This window comes from Schistocerca gregaria, chromosome 4, assembly GCF_023897955.1.
Source record: "Schistocerca gregaria isolate iqSchGreg1 chromosome 4, iqSchGreg1.2, whole genome shotgun sequence".
Taxonomy (NCBI): Eukaryota; Metazoa; Arthropoda; class Insecta; order Orthoptera; family Acrididae; genus Schistocerca; species Schistocerca gregaria.
Window position 1 is genome coordinate 483,391,625 of NC_064923.1, and position 22,704 is coordinate 483,414,328.

The 22,704-nt window shown below is 43.8% G+C and overlaps 1 protein-coding gene across 2 annotated transcripts in view; it reads right to left on the minus strand.

Annotated features, from left to right (window-relative positions):
- Positions 1–22,704, minus strand: part of LOC126365986 (ATP-dependent RNA helicase vasa) — a 63,111-nt gene that overhangs the window by 21,668 nt on the left and 18,739 nt on the right. For both annotated transcript variants that reach the window (XM_050008799.1, XM_050008800.1), the window contains 2 exons: positions 13,654–13,839; positions 1,494–1,715 (listed from right to left, as the gene is read on the minus strand). In XM_050008799.1, the coding sequence (XP_049864756.1) occupies positions 1,494–1,715; positions 13,654–13,839 (408 nt within the window). The remainder of the gene's footprint in view (positions 1–1,493; positions 1,716–13,653; positions 13,840–22,704) is intronic.

Below are 22,704 nucleotides of genomic sequence, written 5' to 3' on the forward strand. Positions count from 1 at the left end.
TGGTGTATATGTACGAAATACAACTCATCGATATGCAGTGCAGGGATGACCAGCAGCCCAACACAGGCCAATAGCCCATTGATGTCAATGTGGATCATGAAACTCACGACAGAGTCCTGTAGAACATGAATCTTTTGGACCTGTGTAGAGTGAAGGCCAATTGAAGCCCACGACAATCAATAGAATAAAAAGTCGGTAAGAAGCCTTGAAAGTCTGTCATGTAGGTTTAAAAAATGTGATGGTGGCAAGCAGTGCCTTATGCAACTCAAGAAAGGTTCAAATGAGGTGTTATTTACAAAAAGGCTGTCAGATTTTTTTTTTTTTTTTTTTTTTTTTTTAAATAAAGAAACAGCAAAGTTGGCTGTAGACTGCTCCTCCCAGAAACCACCTTGAGACTCAAGAACCCACCAACACCTAGAGCAACCATCCTTTCATGCAGTCTGCAGGGCACAGTGAGGCTAACTGGTTGTCTGAAGGATTGAGACAATACTATCTCACTGTTATGAATGAAAGACACCAAGTTAAATGCATTTAAACGAAGCCTCTAAGTATGGAAAGGTTAGATTGCTTCTGAACACGAAGAGAAGGCACTGACACCTCCGCCCCCCCCCCCTACACACACACACACACACACACACACACACACACACACACACACACACACACACACACACACACACACACACACCTGCACTCATTAGTATCACATAGTGTCTTGTTCATGTTCACTGCAGCACTCTGGTCACAGCACCAATTTACTACACCTGAAGATGGGTGTATAAGAGCCCGAAACTGGTAGTGTTAAAAAAGAACCATACTGCTGTAGCAGCATTTTCAACCAATGTGTTAAAGAGTTCTACTTCTGAGGAAGGACACTGTCCGACAGTTTATATTGCTAGTATTCATTTCATTGACCCGCTATGACTCAACACCTCAATGCGATGAGTAGCAATCTATCCTTTCCATATTGTTTTCAGTATGTCATTTCACAATTACATATCTCCATATAAAAATACTGTCAGTTCAACAGATGAACTGTCAGTTCAACAGATGAACCTCACAGGTTTAAGTGGGTTTCATCAAGTTGCTAAAAACATTTCTGTGGGCATAACCAACACATTTAATGTTTACTATGTGGTGTGTTGGAAGTAAACAGAGGGTGAAGTAACTGCCTGGTAACCTCCAGGTCAGACTGAACACTAGTTGTATTTGACAAGGACTGAAGAAAATTTACGTTGACCTTACTGGAGAGCACATCAGAAATTCCGGTCCAAGTTACTTTAGGAGAATATCTTACTCAAATTCTTCCTCACCATGACTGGGAGTAGTGATGTTCTGAACTCCAGAGAGCTGTTTATATTAGTTAAAATGCATTCATACTGGACTACTTAATAATATGTTCATATTGCACTACTGCATGGCCTAAACTTGTCACAGTATACACTTGTGTTCATTCAACAGCAAAAATAGTAATGTTTTTGTAGTAAACTTACCGCTACTTGTTGGGCTTGATGCATGGTTGAAGTACCTCCATACACAACAACAGACTTTACAATAGAACCGAGTGCAAACTTCCGTGCTTCATTAAAAATTTGTAATGCAAGTTCCCTTGTTGGTGATAGTATAACAGCATGGGGCTCACAACCCTGCCCTGTCATGACTAGCTCCCTTGGATCATTTAGGATGGTATTAATAATAGGCAGAAGGAAGGCAGCCTGAAAATAGAAAACATACCAATTAGAAACTTTCTTCATTACCTCTATTACAATTACACTTCAGAAAAATAATAAATTCATTGTCATGTTTCCAAAAACCACAACATTAAATACAAATGTGGAAATGCAGGGTATCAAAATTTGCAGTGTATTACTTCTTTCAACTTTCACAGCATGAAATTCTCACTACTACTACTACTACTACTACTACTACTACTACCACCACCACCTTACAATATGAAATAGTTTACTAAATGCCTTTGTTACTTTGGTTTCCTTTTCAGCAATTATTAGATATGAGTTATCACCTTCAATACCATGTCTCCACTCCACATACTTTGTACTTCCACAATACATCTACTTGGAACTTCTGGTGTAGCAGTGTGAACAGAACACTGCCACTCAGCAAAAGTATGTGAACATCTATCAACCTACATGGATCTAATATGTGAAATCTATGGAGTAAACAACATGCCACTGAAAGCCAAATCTTACATTTTTTCGGCCATTGAAATCCTGTGCAACCTCAGTCTGTAACAGTCTCATCTATGCAACTTTTACAAACCACAAAAATTAATGAAACACAAACTGGAATGAAAAATAATTCTATTTTTAATATAAACAGAAGTTATTTTACTGAAGTACACTGTATGCATTTCCTTTGGTTACCACCCTGGAATCATTTACGTAATACAGATGAATTGGCTGTTCCATATCTGTAAGTGAACAACAATTTCCATCCAATCAGTGTTAGAATGACCCTGATACTTTGGGGCTAAAATAGGCCAAGTTCCTGAACTTTTCCAGTACGCTGAGCACAAAAACTATATAGACACTTTTCACTATTACAGTAACAACTTTTGTGAATAGTAACGCAATCATCATCCTAACTCATTTTTGATTCAGAGATGGATATTTTTCAAACCACCTGGTTTAATAAATTTGCTTTCTTTCCACTTCTCCTTTGATAGATGTGAGAGACCTTGCAATATGTATAGGTAAGGTAAGAAACTTCTTTTTCAGATTCACAAGTTTTCTGCCTAGAATCTCTCCAGGCTTCAGAGATTTCTGTGCACTATTTTATTCAGGGCCAATTCTGGTCCTTTGATCTGCAACACCATTCACAATTTGTATCCTTAAATAGTATAAAAGTCATTAAAACTGGCAAAATGGGAATTAAGCAACAATAGATTGCTAGTTCTGGTGAATGTTGGTCTTCAAAACTGAAATGAATATGACAAATTCTTACATGGTATAATATAGTCACAACAGAGTGTCCCTTAAAAATGCCAAATAAACTGGATTTAATTTACTCTAATTAATAAGCATTGGTCTGAATCTTGAGATTTTATATATTGCATAAGACACACCGAGGAAAAGTGATACTACCACTACATCTAAGAAGATCACCAATCAACAGATAGCCAAACAACTGGCTATTTTAGGAGGAGGTTCACAGTTTAAGTGTCTAACTGAATCAGAAACAGATTACAATTGCGAGAACGGTGAGAGTGCCATTGCTAGTTAGAATATTATACAATTTCTGAAATTCAAATTGCAACTACAAGACAGGTGAAATTTACTAACTGATTATTAATTTTAGACAATGTTCAAGACACTAACCAATGTTTATTGAAACTGATTTTAAAAACAGTCACATCAAAATTTATCAACATTTGTCACCACATTTTGCTTACACAACTGCTTATAACCAAGTGCAGATGTTTTCAGTTGTGAAACCATGAATCAAACAAAAATTTCAATAATTACAGCAGTTTTATACATCAACTTGTGTGGAATATCTCCATAGAAGTTTTTTGCCTGTGAGGACTGGACTAACTGTTCTACAACATTTTAAACCCGTAGTTTCATTAGCAAAAGAACTATCAGCAGTACCTGACATCCCAATAGCACTGACAAGTCTTGTTGCCTGAAAATTATTGTTTCAAGAGGAAACATTTGTAAGGGGGGCAAGAACCACCCTGCTCACTTAGGTAGTAGTAGTAGTAGTAGTAGTAGTAGTAGTAGTAGCAGCAGCAGCAGCAGCAGCAGCAGCAGCAGCAATGATCTTGTAAATGAATACTTCCACTGTTAATACTGTCAAGTAACAAAACAGAAGTAAGTGGAAGTTATTAGATTTACAGTGTTCTAATGCATATGAAGTTACGAACCAGCATCCAAGTTCTACAACAGATGTATACTTCACTTTATTACATTGCATGTGACTGCACACAATGTTTATTCTATGAAATAATTTTTAGGCAGCATTCAGGAGATAATCTTTAATTTACTAAAAATATAGTGGTTAAGGTACACTGCCCCAATGCAGCCCCACATGAGTACAGGCATCCTTTGTTTGCCCATGGGCAGGCACAATTAGTGCTATGACTGGGTTCTCCTATTGCACACGTTCTGCCACTTTGACACTCTTAAGAGCAGGCTCATGGCAGGGCAGTGCTAACAGTTGGTGGGTTGGTTTGTGGGATTAAAGGGACCAGACTACTAAGGCCATCGGTACCTTTTTCCACGAACTAGAAACACCCACAAAGAATAAGAACAAACAATGGGGATGACAAGAGACGACACACGTCAACAAAGACACAAAGACCAGAAAAAAGGAATTAAAATGACACAGAGTACGACAGTGGTTGGTCGAACATAGAAACAAAATGGAAAAGCCAACCACCAAGCAACACTAAAAACCCCCAGTCTAAAATCATAGTCCCAAGGCCAAACAACACAAAAAACGGACAAACACTTAGATCAAGCGACAAAAAACCCCCTGCACCAATAGAACTAAAAACTAAATCTGCCATCGCATCATCATCTGATAAAAATGCAGGAAGCGTATCAGGCAGCACAAATGTCTGCCTGAGCAGAGTTAAAAGCGGGCAGTCCAACAAGATGTGGACCAACATCAAAGCTGACCCGCAGCGACAAACGTGGGTCCTCATGGCGCAATAAATAATAGCTGTGTGTTATCCAGGTGCAACCAATGCACAGCCACCAGAGGACAACAGAGTCATTGCAAGAGACCCACGAGGAGGAGTGCCACGCACCAGTACCCTCTTTGAAGGCCCGAAGTCTGTTGGGTGAAGGAAGGGTTCATCATTCTTCACCCCAGGCACAAAGTACCTTCTGCCGCAAAACTGACCCAGGTCACTCTCCGAAAGGCTAATCTCCAAGGCTGGTGCACCGACAGCCAGTTTGGCCAGCATGTCAACACATTCATTTCCTGGGATGCCGACATGACCCAGGGTCCACACAAAGACCACACAGCGGCCACAACGGGCAAGAGTATGGAGGGACTCCTGGATAGACATCAGCAGATGAGAGTGAGGGAAACACTGGTCAATAGCTTGTAAACTGCTCAGGGAGTCACTACAGATAATGAAGGACTTGCGTGAGCAGGAGCACTCTAGGGCGCGAGAGACGGTGACCAGCTCGGCAGTGAGAACACTGCAGCCAGCCAGCAATGAGTGTTGTTCACAATGATCCCCTAGAGTAAGAGCATAACCAACACGATTAGCAACCATCGAACCGTCAGTATAGACACCGTCAGAGCCTTCAAATCCGGCAAAGATTGAAAGAAAGTGGCCGCGGAGGGCCTCAGGAGGGACTGAGTCCTTTGAAGCCTGTGCCAAATCGAGCCAAAGGCATGGGCGGTCCACACACCACAGGGGTATACACAGAGGGGCCCCAGAAGAGAGGTGGAAGAGGGAAAACCTCAAGCCTAGAGAGAAGAGCTCTGATGTGAACCGCGATTGTACACCCTTAATGGGCCTGTCGTTCCGGAAGATGGATGACCAACTGAGGGAACAGGAGACGATAATGGAGATGCCTGGACAAGCTACAAATGTGTGTAGCATAATCAGCCAGTAATCGTTGGCACCAGAACCACAATGACACCTGCCTCCACAAGTATGCTGTTGACTGAGCTTGTCTGGAAAGCTCCAGTGGGAGTCAGATCCCGCTGTGAAGGATGGGGTCAGGCAACTACAATGTTGAAGGCGATGCCGAACCTTAAGTCAGGCTCCCATAATCTAGATGGGACAGAATTAACACTTGGTACAGCTGGTAGAAGGGTAGACCGATTGGCACACAAGCTGGTGTGACTCAAGCCTACAAAGAGCATTAAGATGCCACTAGCATGTCAGTTTAAGCTGCCAATGTGAGGGAGCCAAGTCAACCGGGTATCAAAAACCAATCTCAAAAACCGATGAGTTTCCATCACAGCAAGAGGTTCGCCGTCAAGATAAAGCCGTGGCTAAGGGTGAACAGAGCGTCGCCCAGGGTGAACATTGCGTCACCGGCAGAAATGCGTAACACAGGTCATGGCAGCCGAAAACTGGAAGCCGTGAGCTACAGGCCAAGACTGTAGCCTTGCGTATAGCACCCTGCAGCTGATGTTCAGCAGCTGCAATGCCCGTGGAGCTAAAGTGTAGATAGAAGTCATCAGCATACAAGGAAACAAAGACATTCACACCGCTGTAGCGAGACCATTAATTGCAATTAAAAAGAAGCAGATACTTAAGACAGATCCTTGTGTTACCCCATTCTCCCGCACTCTGGAACTATGGGAGGCTGCAACTTGCATGCGGAAGGAATGAAGCGACAGAAAATTTTGTACGAAAATCTGGAGCGGATCCCGAAGACACAAACCATGAAGCGTAGAGAGGATGTGATGTCCCCATGTCTTATCATATGCCTTCCGCATGTCAAAAAAAGATGGCGATCGGATGCTGACGGCGGGCAAAGGCTGTATGGATGGCAGTCTCCAGGCACACCAGATTATCGGTGGCAGAGCGGCCCTTATGGAACCCATCCTGAGACTGAGCCATACGGCCCCAAGACTCAAGTAGCCGACTCAACCTCGGGCTCACCATGCATTCGAGCCACTTGCAAAGAGTGTTGGTGAGGCTGATGGAATAGCTGTCCACCTCCAGTGGGTTCTTGGCAAGCTTCAACACGGGGATTATGATGCTTTCCTGCCACTGTGACAGGAACTCACCCTCAACCCAGATACGGTTGAAAAGGTCTAGGAGTCGCTGGCAGTTCCCCGAGAGATGTTTGAGCTTCTGATAGTGGATGTGATCTGGCCTGGGAGACATATCGGGGCAAACAGCTTGGGCACTTTGGAATTCCCACTCTCTGAATGGAGCATTGTACGATTCAGGGTGGTGTGTGAAATAAAAGGCTCCAACATTCCAACCACTCTTTCAGGGAGCAGAAGGCCAGTGGGTAATTCGCAGAAGCAGAACTCTGAGCAAAATGCTCCGCAGAGCAGTTTGCAATTGTGTCGGAGTCAGTACAGACTGCACCACTCCGTGAAAGCGCAGGTACGCTGACGGGGGTCTGATGGAGTCGCCTAATCTTGACCCAAACCTGCAATGGAGAGGTACAGAGGCCAATGGTGGAGACATATCTTTCCCCAGCACTCCTGCTTGCGTTGGCAAATGAGGCCGCAGGCTCACACACAGAGGCGTATAAAGGCTATGAGGTGTGGCAATGTGGATGCCACTTGTTACGCTGGAGTGCCCACCTCAGCAATCTCAGGCGACCAAGGCACAGTCCTCCGCCGAGGGGACCCAGAAGAGCAGGGAATGGCAGCTTCTGCAGCAGTAACGATGCCGGTGGTGACCAACTGAACCACCGAATCAATGGAATCATTGGAAAGAGGCACAATAGTGGCAATGGAAGTGAACAAGTCACTGTCAGCCTTATTCATAGCCCATCTGCAGGGGTGCCCAGAATAGTGATGATGTGGCAGTGATCGGAAATTGGTCACTACCGCACAAGTTGTCATGCACACTCCATTGGACGGAAGGTAATAGGCTAGGGCTGCAGGTCGAAAGGTCAATGGCTGAGTATATGCCGTGCACCACACTGAAATGTGTGAAGGCACCAGTATTTAAAAGAAAAAGGACGAGCCATGCCAATACTTGCTCAATGATGCTGCCTCGGCCTGTTGCCACTGATCCACCCCACAGAGGGTTATGGGCATTGAAGTCTCCCAGTAAGAGAAAAGGTAGCAGCAATTGGGCTATCAATGTAGCGAGGACATGCTGTAGGACATCACCATCCAGTGGAACATAGAGACTGCAGACAGTAACAGCCTGAGGCGTCCACACCCGAACAGCGACAGCCTCTAAAGGTGTCTGTAGATGGACAGACTCACTGTGAGGAGAGTGAAGGACGTAGATGGAGACGCCACCAGATACCGTCTCATAAGCTGTTCAGTTCTTATAATAACTCCTATAGCCATGGAGGGCTGGGGTTCGCATCGCCAGAAACCAAGCGTCCTGAAGAGCAATGCAGAGGAAAGGGTGAAGGCTGAGAAGTTGTCGGAGCCCAGTAAGATGGTGGAAAAAAACCGCTGCAGTTCCACTGGAGAACAACATTGTCCAGGGCTGAGAAAAGCATGAAGGGACCGAGGAGGCAGATACACCACTGGGTCACCTGCTGCCACCGATTGAGTACTGGCGGGAGCGACATCCATATGTCTGAAGGATCGGCCAGACCTAGGTCCTCAGCGGACACCAGAATCTCCACCGCATCCTCAGACGCAGAGCTTGCAGGTAGCAGGGGAGTGGGTGCCACCGCAATTTCCTTGGTCTCAGGGTTATTCAAGTTCCATTTCTCGCACTGTTCCTTTGGTTGCCCTTGCTGGGAGGGCTTCTTTGATTCAGTCTCCAGGACTGAAAAGGACCGCAAAGCCTTACGACCAGCTACATGGGGCTTCTTCAGCCACTGGTGGGTGTCTGGTTTGCCACTGGTAGGAGCCTGGGAAGCGAGTGACCCAAGGGATTCCTACCTAGCGAGAGAAGCCAAAGAAGACTTACACTTCTCCGGCTTAGAATTGGGGACTAGTGTCCCCGATGGTTGGGGAGGGGGGGGAGTGCTGCTCCCGAGGTAGGTGGTGTGGGAGCAACAGGGAGGGAAGCTGTCCGAGGCTGGAGGACCACAGCCTTGGCAGAGGGCAAATAGCTCAGCTGTGATAACTGAACAATGGCCATGGAGCCAGTACTTGAAACTGTGTGCCCCGACAATGAAAGAATACCAGACACAGTCATTGGTCTTAGAGCCATCTGTATAAATGAAGATTGTATTAATGATCTTTGAATGAAGTTTGACAAACTGGGAGCGGTAAACCGTAGCTGGGGTAACCTCCTTTGGGAGCGAGCTGAGGTCAAGGTGAACGCGAACCTGGAGCCAAGGTGACGTTTGGCTCCCTCCCAATCTAAAGGTTGCAGGGAGTGAAAAATCAAGGTGCTCAAGGAGGTGATGAAAGCGAACTCCAGGGCATAGCAGAGCAGATACATACAACCCGTACTGACGGTTGAGACAGTCGTCAAAAAAGGAACAATAAGACGGGTGGTTGGGCATTGACAACAGCCTACAAGCGTACCGACAAAGCAGTATATTGCGTCGGTAGGTTAGTGGCAATTCACCGGCTTCAACATGAAGAATCTCTACGGGACTAGTATAGAACACTCCGATCACAAGACAAAACCCCCGATGTTGTATAGAGTTGAGGCGGAGTAAGATGGACAGCCACGCAGAGGAGTATACAAAGCTCTCACAATCCAGCTTTGAGCGGACGATCGACCAATATGGGCAAAGTAGGACGGTTAGATCTGCTCCCCACAACGTACCGCTGAGAACATGGAGGACATTTAGAGAACGGGTACAACGGGCAGCCAAATATGACATGTGGAGACCAGCAAAGTTTCCTGTCAAATGGAAGACCTAAAAATTTTGTTGTCTCCACGAATGGGAGAGCAATGGGACCGAGATGTAAGGTCAGTGGGAGAAACTCTTTGTAGAACCAGAAGTTAATACAGAGCGTCTTCTCAGCAGAAAAACTGAAGCCATTGGCGACGCTCCAGGAGTAAAGACGGTCAAGACAACGCTGAAGACAGCACTCCAGGAAACCTGTATGCTACGCACTGCAATAGATGGTAAAATCGTCCACAAAAAGGGAGCCTGATAAATCAGCTGGGAGGCAATCCATTATTGGATTGATCACTATGGCGAAGAGAGCGACGCTCATAAATGAGCCCTGAGGCACCCCATTCCCCTGGCGATAGGCGTCTGACAGGACAGAACTCTCACGTACCCTGAACTGTCGATCCATTAAAAAGGCACGAATAAAAAGAGGGAGGCAACCGTGAAGGCCCTATGTACGCATGGTGCGGAGAATGGCTGCCCTCCAACAGGTGTCTTAAGCTTTCTCCAAATCAAAGAACACAGCCACAGTCTGGTGCTTCCGCAAGAAGTTATTCATAATGAAGGTCAACAAGGTAACCAAATGGCCAACAGCAGAGCGGCACCTACGAAATCCACATTGTACATTGGTAAGTAGATGTCGAGATTCGAGAAACCAAACCAAATGAGTTCCATCACCTTAGAGACACAGCTGGTAAGGTAAATGGGTCGATAACTAGAAGGCAAGTGCTTATCCTTCCCCAGATTCGGAATTGGGACAATAGATTCGCACCAGCATGTGGGAACATGACCCTCAGATGTGATTATAAGTACGAAGAAGAAAGCCTTTACCCGCAGGAGAAAGGTTCGTTAGCATCTGAATATGAATAGAATCAGGCCCTGGGGCAGATACCATGACCGGGCAAGTGCATTTTCGAGTTCCCGAAAGGTGAATGGGGCATTATAACTTTCACGATTCGAGAGCGGAAGTTAGGTGGCCTTGCCTCCTCTGCCTTTATTCGGGGGGAGGAAGGCAGGATGGTAATAAGCGGAGCTCGAAACCTCTGCGAAAAATCAGCCGAAGGCATTGAAGACATCCTCAGGGGCTACAAGGATGTCATTCGCGATCGTCAAACCAGAAACTGGTGAGTGGACCTTAGTGCCAGATAGCCGGTGCAGGCTTCCCAGACAATAGAAGGAGTAAAACTGTTAAAGGTGCTTGTGGAAGCAGCCCAGCTGGCATTCTTGCTTTCTTTAATAACACGACGACACTGCGCATGTAATCGTTTATAAATTGATACAATTCGCCATCAGAGGTTGTTTAAAGGTGCGTAAAGCACGTCGACGAGCACGTAAAGCGTCTACATGCTTCAGTCCGCCAGCGGACCAGTACGCGACGTGGAGAAGAAGTAGTATGAGGTATGGAATACTCAGCAGCAGTGAGAATGACTTCCGTGAGGTGTGTGACCAGACTATTGCAACTTGCGAAGGTTTGATCCTGCAAGGTTGCACTGGAAGAGAAGAGCCCCCAGTCTGCTTTGGAGATGTTCCAACTAGTTGAGCATGGAGAGTGGTTATGATGCAGGAGATGGATAACACAAGGGAAGTGCTCGCTCGAATACATATCAAAGTGCGTACCACTCAAACCGGAGTGCAAGGTGAAATGGATGACGGCCTGGAATCTGATGAAGGTGCTCTGTCATATGGGTGACGGGAGGAAGAGGAGACGCTGACCGGACGATCTTAGCACTGGCCTAACAGACGACAGTAACACTAAAGGTCAGATCGCATGTCTGCGTCGACACCTCCCTGGTAGGCCGAGTATAGGCAAGGACAGTACCGTATTTCCCTGCTGGGAGCAGCATGAGCTTCCTACTAGCAAATAGCTTGCGAGCAGCCGAGGTGGACACTTTCTTTTTGATCCAAATTTCCTGTATACAGTTTTCATCTTTGTAGATGGGGCAGTCGCAGGAGGACGCTGCATAGTCACCCTGACAGTTCACACGAGGAGACGGAGGTGGACAGTCACCTTCATGGGCGGCCCTACCACAAGCGACGCATTTGGCCGCATTAGAGCAAGACTGGCGGGTGTGATTAAAACGCTGACACTGGTACCATCGCGTAGGTGTCGGGACATAGGGGCGAACAGAAATAATCTCATAGCCCGCTTATATGCGCGACGACAGCTGAACACTATCAAAGGTCAAGGAAAGTGTCTGGGTCGGTACAAGGTCATTGTCGACATTTTTAATGACCCTATGGACAGCCGTCATGCCCTGCTCAGCAAAGAAAGACAATCTCCTTGTCAGTCAATCTGTTGAGTGATCTAGTATATACCACACCACGCGACGAATTCAAAGTGCAGTGAGCCTCCATCCAGACAGGAAACGTGTACAGGAGGTGGCCCGAAGGAGCTTTCGTGCCTGAAAAGCGCTCTCAGTTTCTAACAAGGTACCGTTATGCATCGTGGTACAAGACTTGAATAATGAAAGGGTTGACAGATGAAAAATCTTTTCCGTCCTCAGATCGAGAAACTACGAGGAGCTTTGGGACAGACGGTATTACTTCTGTCACTGGTGGCTGGACAAGTTTCCACTTTTGGGCAGAAGTCAAGAGAGAAGAAGAGAAACCCATTGCAGAGGAATCCCCCATGGTTGCCAGTGTGCCTGATGGCGCACTCCTTCCTTCTGGGGACCCTCACAGAGGGCACTCCCCCCTTATGTGAATGTTTACACCTCAGGTCACACCTCCCGAGAAACAGCTGGAGGGACCAATCGGCATGGTCGCAAGGTGTCAGCTCAGGCAATCACCCCTCCACGGGCCTGGTCTGTACCAGGGGGTACATGCATGCCTTACTTGTCTACCCATGGCAAGGAATTACGCATTACCCGGTCACTGGCTACGCGTGCGAATGCGTGGGTTGGCCTTCAGGCACGCACAGGGAGGAAAGAAGAAGAGGAAACAAAAGGGAGAGAGGGAGAGAAAGGACAGACTGTCTCAAACGCGAGGCGGGGATCACAGAGGAGAAAAAGGGGGGCACAGAGGAGAAAAGGGGGAGGGCACAGAGGAGAAAAGGGCGATAACTACCCCCTGAGGAGGAGAGACTCCTTTTAGTCATCTCTTACGACAGGGAGGAATACCTCGGGCCTATTCTAACCCACGGACCTGCGGATGGTGGTGGTGGGGATGTACGGCTTGACATCACAGCAGTAGATCACCACCTTCACCTTTGAGTAATGTGTCACCCTCGAAGACCAAGATGAAGGAACCAGTTGCAACCGGATTATCTCTCTGACCCCGGTGGACGCGCCAAACGAAATGGACACCTTGTCACTCTAAGTTGGCGTGTAGCTCGTCATCTGACTGTAAAAGAAGTCCCTGTGGAAGATAATGTCCTGGACCATATTTAAGCTTTTATGGGGTGTGATAGTAACAGAATCATCCCCCTGCTTCTTACAAGCGAGTAACGCCCGTGACGGGACAGAGGATGCTGTTTTTATCAAGACTTACCCAGACCCCACTTTTGACAAACCCTCCACCTCCCCAAACTTGTCCTCTAAATGCTCTACAAAGAACTGAGGCTTCATGGACACAAAGGATTGCCCATTAGCTCTCTAACAAACTAGGTACCGGGGCGAATACTTCTCTGTGTCATTCACAGCCTTTCATTCCTCCCATGGTGTGACCAGGGAGGGGAATGATTTGAGGTCATACATGTTTGCTTTAAAGTGAGCCCTCAAATTCTTAGAGACTTCTGGTGGTTGGCCACCAGCAAGAGAAGATGTGCCACACTTCATTACATGTCAACCACCATGATGCCACCTACTTCGACCAAGGGCCCTCCCCACGGGTGCCACCGAACCACAATGCACCAAGTAAGGCGCCCTTCCCCAATTGGTTCGCTCTTTGGAATAATTTTGAAATATGGTGGTCAAACCCAAGAGGGGACCACCACATAAGGGCTGAAACGTTTGAAACTTCTTTTAGTTGCCTCTTACAACAGGCAGGAATACCATGGGCCTATTACCCCCAAACCCACAGGGGGGTGGCAGTTAGCCATAGGCTACAGTCTAGCTGCCAGTATATTCACACATTACCTGTTCGCTCACCTCTACCCATCCATGACCATGGGCACCCAAATGTCTACAGGCAAACATTAGCTAGAACAACCTGGGTTACATTTCATTACACACAAATATTAGAAAACATGTTTAAATAAACCCATTCTTACCGTTTTTCCAGAACCAGTTTGTGCACATGCCATGAGATCTCTTCCACCAGCTATTATGGGTATAGCATATTTCTGCACCGGTGTTGGTTTTGTATAACCACATTTTTTTACATTTTGTAAGACAAACTCTCTCAAGCCACTCCTCGCAAAATCCACAATAGGCCCTGGTTTATTCTCTCCTGTCACCTAAAAAAAGTTGCTTTAATTAACAGAGGACACACACACACACACACACACACACACACACACACACACACACACACACACACACACACACACACACACAGAGAGAGAGAGAGAGAGAGAGAGAGAGAGAGAGAGAGAGAGAGAGAGAGAGAGAGAGAGAGATGTGGCAGTGAAATTTCACTAACCACACTACTTTCAAAATATTCAATACATAATCTCTTTAAGCTGATGAAAAGGGTAACTTGTGAAACATATTGTAAATATGTGCCTGGTGTAATTTCTTAATATAATTTGCATCTAAATCCTTTGTATGCTTCAATAGTTACATGAATTCATGCTTGGGGAAGGCAGGAGTCCACCAGGTGTGCAGATGTGACATCTTCAAGAGCAGGGAGTAGCAAGGTGCCTCAAATGTCCTGCAGCTTGGTGCAGGAATACTACCATCAAAACTAACATAAGGCAAGTTTTAATGTGAGACTCCTCATAGTAATAGCAGCCTGGATCTGTCCCCATCACTGACAGAGGTGGTGAACAAATAGTCCTCCTGTACTTACATCTCTTATCATAGATCAATTGCTAAATAGTCATAATAAGGCTTCTGATGAGTTTACACATGAGGTACAGATGTGGCACACCAAAGCAGCTAAATTAAGTATGTTAGGAAAAGTGATGTGCATGAAATTACACTTTACTAAAAAGTTACGAAAAGCAGCTCACAATGATATTAGCTGAATTTAGACCCGCAGCTGGTGATAGCTCAACAAAAGTGATAGATAAAATTTGTCGTTAATTTATCTGATATTTGCAATGTATAACCTAATGATCACGTATTAGTAGCATATAATCTTGTGGGTTGAGATGCTAAGCTATATCAGAATTTATCCTGCCTTTTGTCGTATGCAATCCCATGTGGCAGTGTATTTAATCTGATATTCCACTGCCATTGCTCATTCATGAAGTTACACTGGAAAAATGTTTGCTTTGGGTTGGTGGCTGCTATGAATGCTCTGAGTTCTGGTGTGATGCTAACTGATCTTTCATTTGAAATTGCTACTGAGGCATACCAACTTAATTGGATGACACACCCCAACTATAGTGCCTCTTTTTACCCAATGCATTGGCTACTTCCTGACTGGCCAAGCAACCTCTCCCACGAATTCTTTTTCAATCCAAAGATTGTGTATATGCCAACAGTTTGAGTGGGAGTGTATCATGATGAGTGTAGACCAGGTAACAAAAGTGAGATTCAGCAGGTTGCAGATAATTATGTCCACTGTAACACCAGACCACATGTACTGGTTATTCCACCCATTATAGATGCAGGTAGCTTTTTCCACTGAAATGTGTGTTTTTGTCTTGTCATCCATCTGCTACAAATGTATGCTTAAATATTACTGAGCAAGGTGAAAGCTTTCAAACCCAGGTATTTAATTAGTTTTTGACTCTACTTCTGCAAATTTGAAGTCTCCAGTTTCTGAAACAAGAGTTATTCCATGACAGTCTCACATTCATTGAGGTTATAGAGATATTCTCTGTCACTCTTGCAACAATGGATTTGACAGCTTCACAAAAGTCTTAAAACTTACTAAACACTCTCTGAGTTAGCTGAAGAAATATGCTACATCACAGAAAGTTTAAATATCATTAAGAATAGCACAGCCTACTTTGTTCGTTGCTACAAACTTTGGTTAGCAAAGCAATTTGGTACACCTGCTTCAATGAAACCAGACAAGCCTAATCAATGGTTGCTGAGATGTTATATGGAACTGAGGTTTTCATATTCGGACGTCACACCGATTATACATAGCAATATCCACTAGCTGAATGTTAACAGCAACAGAAAAATAGTCAATAACAAACGAAGCTACTCCCAACAGTACGTAAATAGTGAAGTTCTGATCCGTCATCCATTATACAGCTCCCATTGTTCCTCAACCGTCTACACAAAGTGTAGAAACTCATGTATCATCCTAACTCGACACTGAGCAGGCTAAACCAAAATTAGAGCTTAGAAGTATACTGGTGTAGGAGGACTGAGAAAGAGCACAAAATTTAACAATTTTTCGCTATTTTCTCAATTATTGAAGTCACGGGTTTGTAAGTTACGAGACTTAGCATTTTATTTCTTTGGGTCTGATGCTTTGTATGTAGGGAATTGGCAAATAAGAGCAAATGGTAGTACACACGCCACCAACGAGCATTCCTTACTGTCCATGTCATACTGTAGGATTAAGATGTGTGGTCATGCTGTAACATTAAAAACAAAGCACTAGACTGGATACCTGCATCATTTTTTGCGACTTCAACTAATCTGCATATGCAGTGTGAGATGTACCAGATGAAAATACCAATAAATGCACAAGAGACATTGTCTTTGATATAGCCTAACTTAGTACCTGGGTAGTACTTGTGTCCATTAGGTAGCATCACTAGCTTGCTTTACCACTATACTAAAAGTACCTGGCCCCAGTGATAGAATTTGGGTAACTGTACACAGTACTCCTGTATTTTGTTGACCTGAATTGTTAACTAAAATCCTACTGCTGTCAACTTTGTATTCTCATTGTCAATTTTACTTTATTTAGCAAGGGTGAGCAGTTTAATGTGCTCTTTCTTTTTAATGGCTTAAGGACAAGGTCTATGCACAAATTTTAGGTGATAACATGACAACTTTTCAGAGCTTACAGATTTTGATATGAGAATTACGAGTGTATCTACCATACAATGGTGTGAATACATTTTACCAGTCAATTTAAGTGACCAACAAATGCAAAATGGAGGACTAGAAGGAACTGTGTTGCTTGGAAATAAATGGACATGAGTTATACACTGGTACAAAGTCCATTGCCTTTGAAGAATCATGGGTATTTAGTGCAATTATTCATTTGTTGAAGACACTAGTAGTGCACTAGTACCACAAAAACTTCTCATATTATGTCTTTTCGATACAACATTTTTTGCAATCTTCTCTAAGTTATATAATAAGTAAAACTGTTACTGTTCTTAACACTGCCACAGTGTCAGTCAGGTAGTAACAACATTTCCACCCTCTACATACACTATCAGAAGGAAGGTAATAACGAGCTAAGAGAAAGACTGGCACAGGCTCAAATTGCAACAGGTACTGTGTTACTCATTTTTAATTACTGTGTGAAATGTACAGCGAACAGTTGTGACATAAGCAGTTGTGACATGGTTATAGTGGTTCCAATACAGAGTAAACTCTAAAGTGATTCTTCACGTTTCGTTCGATACAGCATTTGGCTTCATTTAGGTATGTTACACGTGTGTGATGTTAAGAAACAATGAGTGATCATAAGTATCAGTAAACATTATTTACTCCAGACCGCTTTGGAAATGAAAGGCATACTTTTATATTAACATTTAACATTGGGTGGTGGTACAGAAATAGTATTAAGTTTGCACATTACTATTGAGTACTTATATTGGTACGAATACAAATCATCTGTCCACCAAGTTGAACGACCGCCATTAAACTCTGGCTAAGAGCGAAGTAGACAACCCTGGGGCACAACATGCAGCTGAACTTAACACTTTATTTCATTTACTGCTTCACTACCTGATCCATTTGGGTCCTTCCCTCGACCACCAGCTTTACTGAACTGCGCAGATGGGAGTTATCCTTGCAACACATTCTCTGCTCCCGTAATTACCTCAGCCTCAACCTATGGTAATGTAATGTCCCCACACCCTCCACCCAACAGTTTCTACCCCGTCCCATCATCTCTTATTTCTCATCTTCCATCCTGATCATTTGCAGCCCTCTGCAAAACATTCATTCGTCTTTCTCAGCTCCTCCCCTTTTTTGGCCCACCTCCTTGCCCCACAACCTTCAGGCACTGCTCCTGTTGGCAGTCTAGTCCCTGCACACTCCATCAGACAGCATTCATCTCTCCCCAGCTGTACACTACTATCTCTTCCCCTTCCCCATCCCTTCCGGATTGCTGCTTGCATCCCATGTGATAGTTGCATTCTGACCCAAATTGCTGGAGTTGGCAGGTATGCGTGCACATGCTGTGCTTGCTTGCAAGTGTGAATGACATGTTCTCTTTTTACTCATGAAGGCTATGGCTGAAAGCTTTATGTAAGTATCTTAAATGTGCCTGTCTGCAACTTTTGTGACTTGTCTTCTTTACAGTAAGAAAGAATCTTTTTCCAAAAATTTTTGATATTTCTAACTGGAGTTTCCATTGTTGAGTACCTATGTTAAATTTACTTTCCTGTCTACATGATCAGACAGTGATGACTGATGGGATCAAAAATTTATTCAAAATAAGTCAGCTGAATATGAATATCTTGGCATCAGCTCTGTTACAGCACAGTTGCACTACCTATTAGTAACAAAGGAATGTAGATATGTGGAAGTCGGGTTGCTTTTTTCATTATAGAATCATATCTAACTTTTAGACTGCCGCCGAGTTACCACATCAAAAAGTGACTAATATAGTACACCTACGGTATTTGCAATACAATATTTATGGAGAGGAACTGAAGAGAAACTTATGTTTATGCAGTACATACAGAAATAAAAATGCCATTAAAATGTAAAAACATTCGATTAATGTAGAAAGAGCTAGCAACAATGTAAACTGTTCAATAATGTCAAATGAAGTCTTGGATAATGATTGAGCATTTTCAAAACATACTGTAAGCAGGGTGCATACATAGACAAGGAAAAAAATTCCTGGATTTCACAGTTAAAAATAACCTCTCTCCCGGGTGACAATACGGCTTTTCCGTGTTGAGTGACAGTATACGCTTCCTCATCAATTCTTTGAATGTTAATGGTTTTATATACCAGAGTAGAATTTCCCGGCACTTTAGAAAACAAAACTCAGAGGGGCAAAACATTTTCAAAGACAGACCTTTGATGTGCAGCAACATGTACGCTGCACATTTTTGTATTACGAAGGCATAAATTTGAATTCCACGAAACACCGCCAGTTACTTTCTGAAACATTGAAATCGAGATTGCAAAGTGCATTTATTTGAAAGGCACTAATAGCCAGCTGATGGCAGCATAGGACACATGATGTAGTGAGCCAATAGCAAGATCACTCTTAAGTAGCGCGAACACAAATACAGAAAGTTAATGGTTTAAATTAATATACACAGCATTCACATATAATATTGGTCTCCAAGATTAATAAGCTGGAAAAGAAGCTAAGCTCCCACATATCATGTTGATCTTTTCTTGCACATGTTACAATTTACAATACATCACACAAATGTGCCAGTAAAATGATATAAATGTCTGATCTTTTGGGCTCGAAATTCTTCTAAATGGTCATCCTCAGAGTTGATTTTTAAATGAGAGTCAAATGCTTTGGGATTTAACAAATTCATCGTACATTCTTGCACATAGTTCATCTTGCGTAAAAGGAAATCTGCTTTGAATGTAACGCTTTTTAAACCACCATTCGCAATATTTTCCCGCGACCTGTTATTTGTTTCAGCAGTTGCAAGAGAACGCCAAATAACAGGCGTCACCGCACTTGCGCAGCTATGACGACACAGGAAGCCCATACGTTCGTACGTGTAAAACATTAAAAGATCTTACGTATGGCATAAAAGAAACAAGACATCAGATGATACTTCAAGAACGTCGAAATTTCATGAACCATACTAAAACGCATAATTTGGTTTAAAATGCACATTCGTATGTAAATTTTCTTGGAGTACCAGTACTGTATTATCTCATGGTTCAAATGGCTCTGAGCACTATGGGACTCAACATCGTAGGTCATAAGTCCCCTAGAACTTAGTACTACTTAAACCTAACTAACCGAAGGATATCACACACACTCATGCCCGAGGCAGGATTCGAACCTGCGACCGTAGCAGTCCCGCGATTCCTATTATCTCGTGTTTGGTTCTTTATTATTGCATAATGCCATAAGAGCACTTGAAATGCAGTGTACAGTTGAAACTAGCCAATAGTGTGAAATTAAACACTTCGTTTCAAATAAATTGAGTGCCTCAGCAAAAAAGATTAACTTTAAGCCAAATCTCTTTACCAAACCGGCAAAAGTAACTTCATTGTTCTGTCAGAAAGGTGGAAACAAAATCTGAAACTAACAACATATTTTAGCCTCCCGTAATTAGGCGAACATATTTTAATTCATTTGTGATTCTTGAGTTTCTCCCGGCGTATTTGATAATCAAAATATCCACGGGTGTACTGTCGGTCTAATAGTGTCCAACGGGCACAATATTTCGGCGATCAAACATGTCGCCATCATCAGGTGAACTGATGGACTGAGCTCTTGTGAACGTGCCGGCGGCCGGTTTAAATACCCTCCGCCCGCGGCGCGCTCCCTCCGCCGTCCGCGCCCCGCGCCACGGTCTTGCGGTGGAACAGATTGCGACGCCGTCTGAGATGACGTCGGTGTGATGGCTCTGTCCGCCGTGGTCGTCACAACTATGCGTTTGCTCTATTTACTCTTGATTAACCAAATCGCTGGTTCCCAAGCCTTGCTAAGATTATAGCCACAGTCACGGTTTATGAGGTCGTCATTGGTGCGAACCACGCTATGGAGTATGACCGCACGAGGATTCTGGTACAGACGTCGAGATACTGGGACAGCGTTGTTAGAGAGGCCATTGAAATTCACACCAATGACGACCTCATAAACCGTGACTGTGGCTATAATCTTAGCAAGGCTTGGGAACCAGCGATTGGGTTAATCAAGAGTAAATCGAGCAAACGCATAGTTGTGACGACCACGGCGGACAGAGCCATCACACCGACGTCATCTCAGACGCCGTCGCAATCTGTTCCACCGCGAGACCGTGGCGCGGACAGCGGAGGGAGCGCGCCGCGGGCGGAGGGTATTTAAATCGGCCGCCGCCGCGACCGAACCCAGTTCCCCCTGAGCAGCCATAGCGTACGGATCTCCGTGCCGGCACGTTCACAGGAGCTCAGTCCGTCAGTTCACCTGATGATGGCGACATGTTTGATCGCCGAAATATTGTGCCCGTTGGACACTATAGACCGGCAGTACACCCGTGGATATTTTGATTATATTTTAATTCATTTGATAGCGCCTGGCCACAACAATCCGTTTTGTTATCATTTAACGTGAGAGCAATAAAATGAAGAGGAAACAACAATCACAGAACGTACACACAGGTCACGTGGACGCTCCCCACCTCAACTCTGACTGCTCTGTGCATCAGCCCCAGATTTACTATATTTCTAAACCGAGGTTGCAATATTAAGCAGTGGCACCCAGCCACACTTCTGTAACCAGAAGCGGGAGAAGGTTCTACTCATACCAGACTCCACTGTGCATGCTCGAGAGCCCGCCCACAACAGCTCAAACGAATCTAATTCAAACAGTTGTCACATCACACTCATCGGAGGCAGTTTGTTGTTATAAAGCATTGCATAGTCTTCCTAAAGCCTTTGACACACTTTGCTGTTGGCAGACGCTTGTATGAGCACTGTTTTGTTGTTGTATACGGTGCATTTCCTTTGCAACCTAGATTTTATTTTCTTTTTCTCTCATGTTTTGTTGCTGCAGTATTATTCTGCAGTAGCAGGATACAGTAATCTCCTTTGTTAGAGTATTGTTTCTTACCAGTCAAATCACAAAAATTTAACTGAAAGCTCAAACAAATATTCCCAGAATTCTAAACAATTCCCAGGATTTTCCCGGTTTTCTCCCAGATGAAAAACCTCCGGGTTTTTCCCGGATCTCCCGGGTCGCATACACCCTGTGTAAGTGGCACAGTAATTCCAGTTACTGTATTACAAAAATTACGTAACAGTAGCAACATGAAAGGGACAGTATTCCGCACATAAATCACACTAAGGCCTACAATTTCTCCCATGTTTCTCTTCAATATGTTATGCAAATGTTATGTACTGTACCCAACACAGTTAAAGACACACACACACACACACACACACACACACACACACACACACACACAAAATGTCAATAACAAAAACATTACTGTTCCACTTCTGTAGTTTGAAAAATTAGCACATTAGTATTCAATATTCTAGTTTCTACAATCACAGGAAAGAGTTGTTTAAAACAGTTGCTCTGACTTTAAAATGCAATACAGTAATGCATACTACATATACTGTCCAACTTAATGTAACCAGTTACCTTTGTTTGCTTTTTTGCATTTAAGTTGTGTGTACACATTTAACACTTGATGATGCATTCATTTTAATGCGTTATTTGAAACCAACGATCTGCAGAAAACAAGAGTTTGAAAGTAAGCATTACGCCGTCATTACTAATCACGAAATATGCAACAAACAAATTAACACTGGATGTTACAGCCTATTTATTTATCTGAAAATGTAATAAAAAAGTTATTTTATGTAAGTCGCAATAAAGTTAAGACATAGTAACTGATTTTTTAAATTTGGTGTTCACATAGGATTTAGACAGGACCATTAGATTTCACTTTTATAGCCAATATGTTGTTGAAATCTATGTCCCCATAAACAGTATCTACTGTAGATCCTTGACAGCCAGCAACCTCCCAACTGCAAAAAACAAATGGCTGCACACAAGAATAGCTATCTATAGTGCAGTGACACTACTGAGGCATTTTCCCAGACTTTTGCAAACTCCTGCTATGCCCAGCCTACTGCAACTGTCAGGGATAAGCTTGTGCAGACTCAACTACAGCAGTAAGGAACATTTCATTCCCTTTGATTTACAATGTGTGTGTGTGTGTGTGTGTGTGTTTTTACTTGGAACACATCTACATTAACGAGATAATTTCAGAAATTTTCCATACATGTGAATTAAATCATGCTCGGTAACCACAACTTTGTCGACCAGCAACCTTAACAGCTGTAAGTTTGATATTTCCATG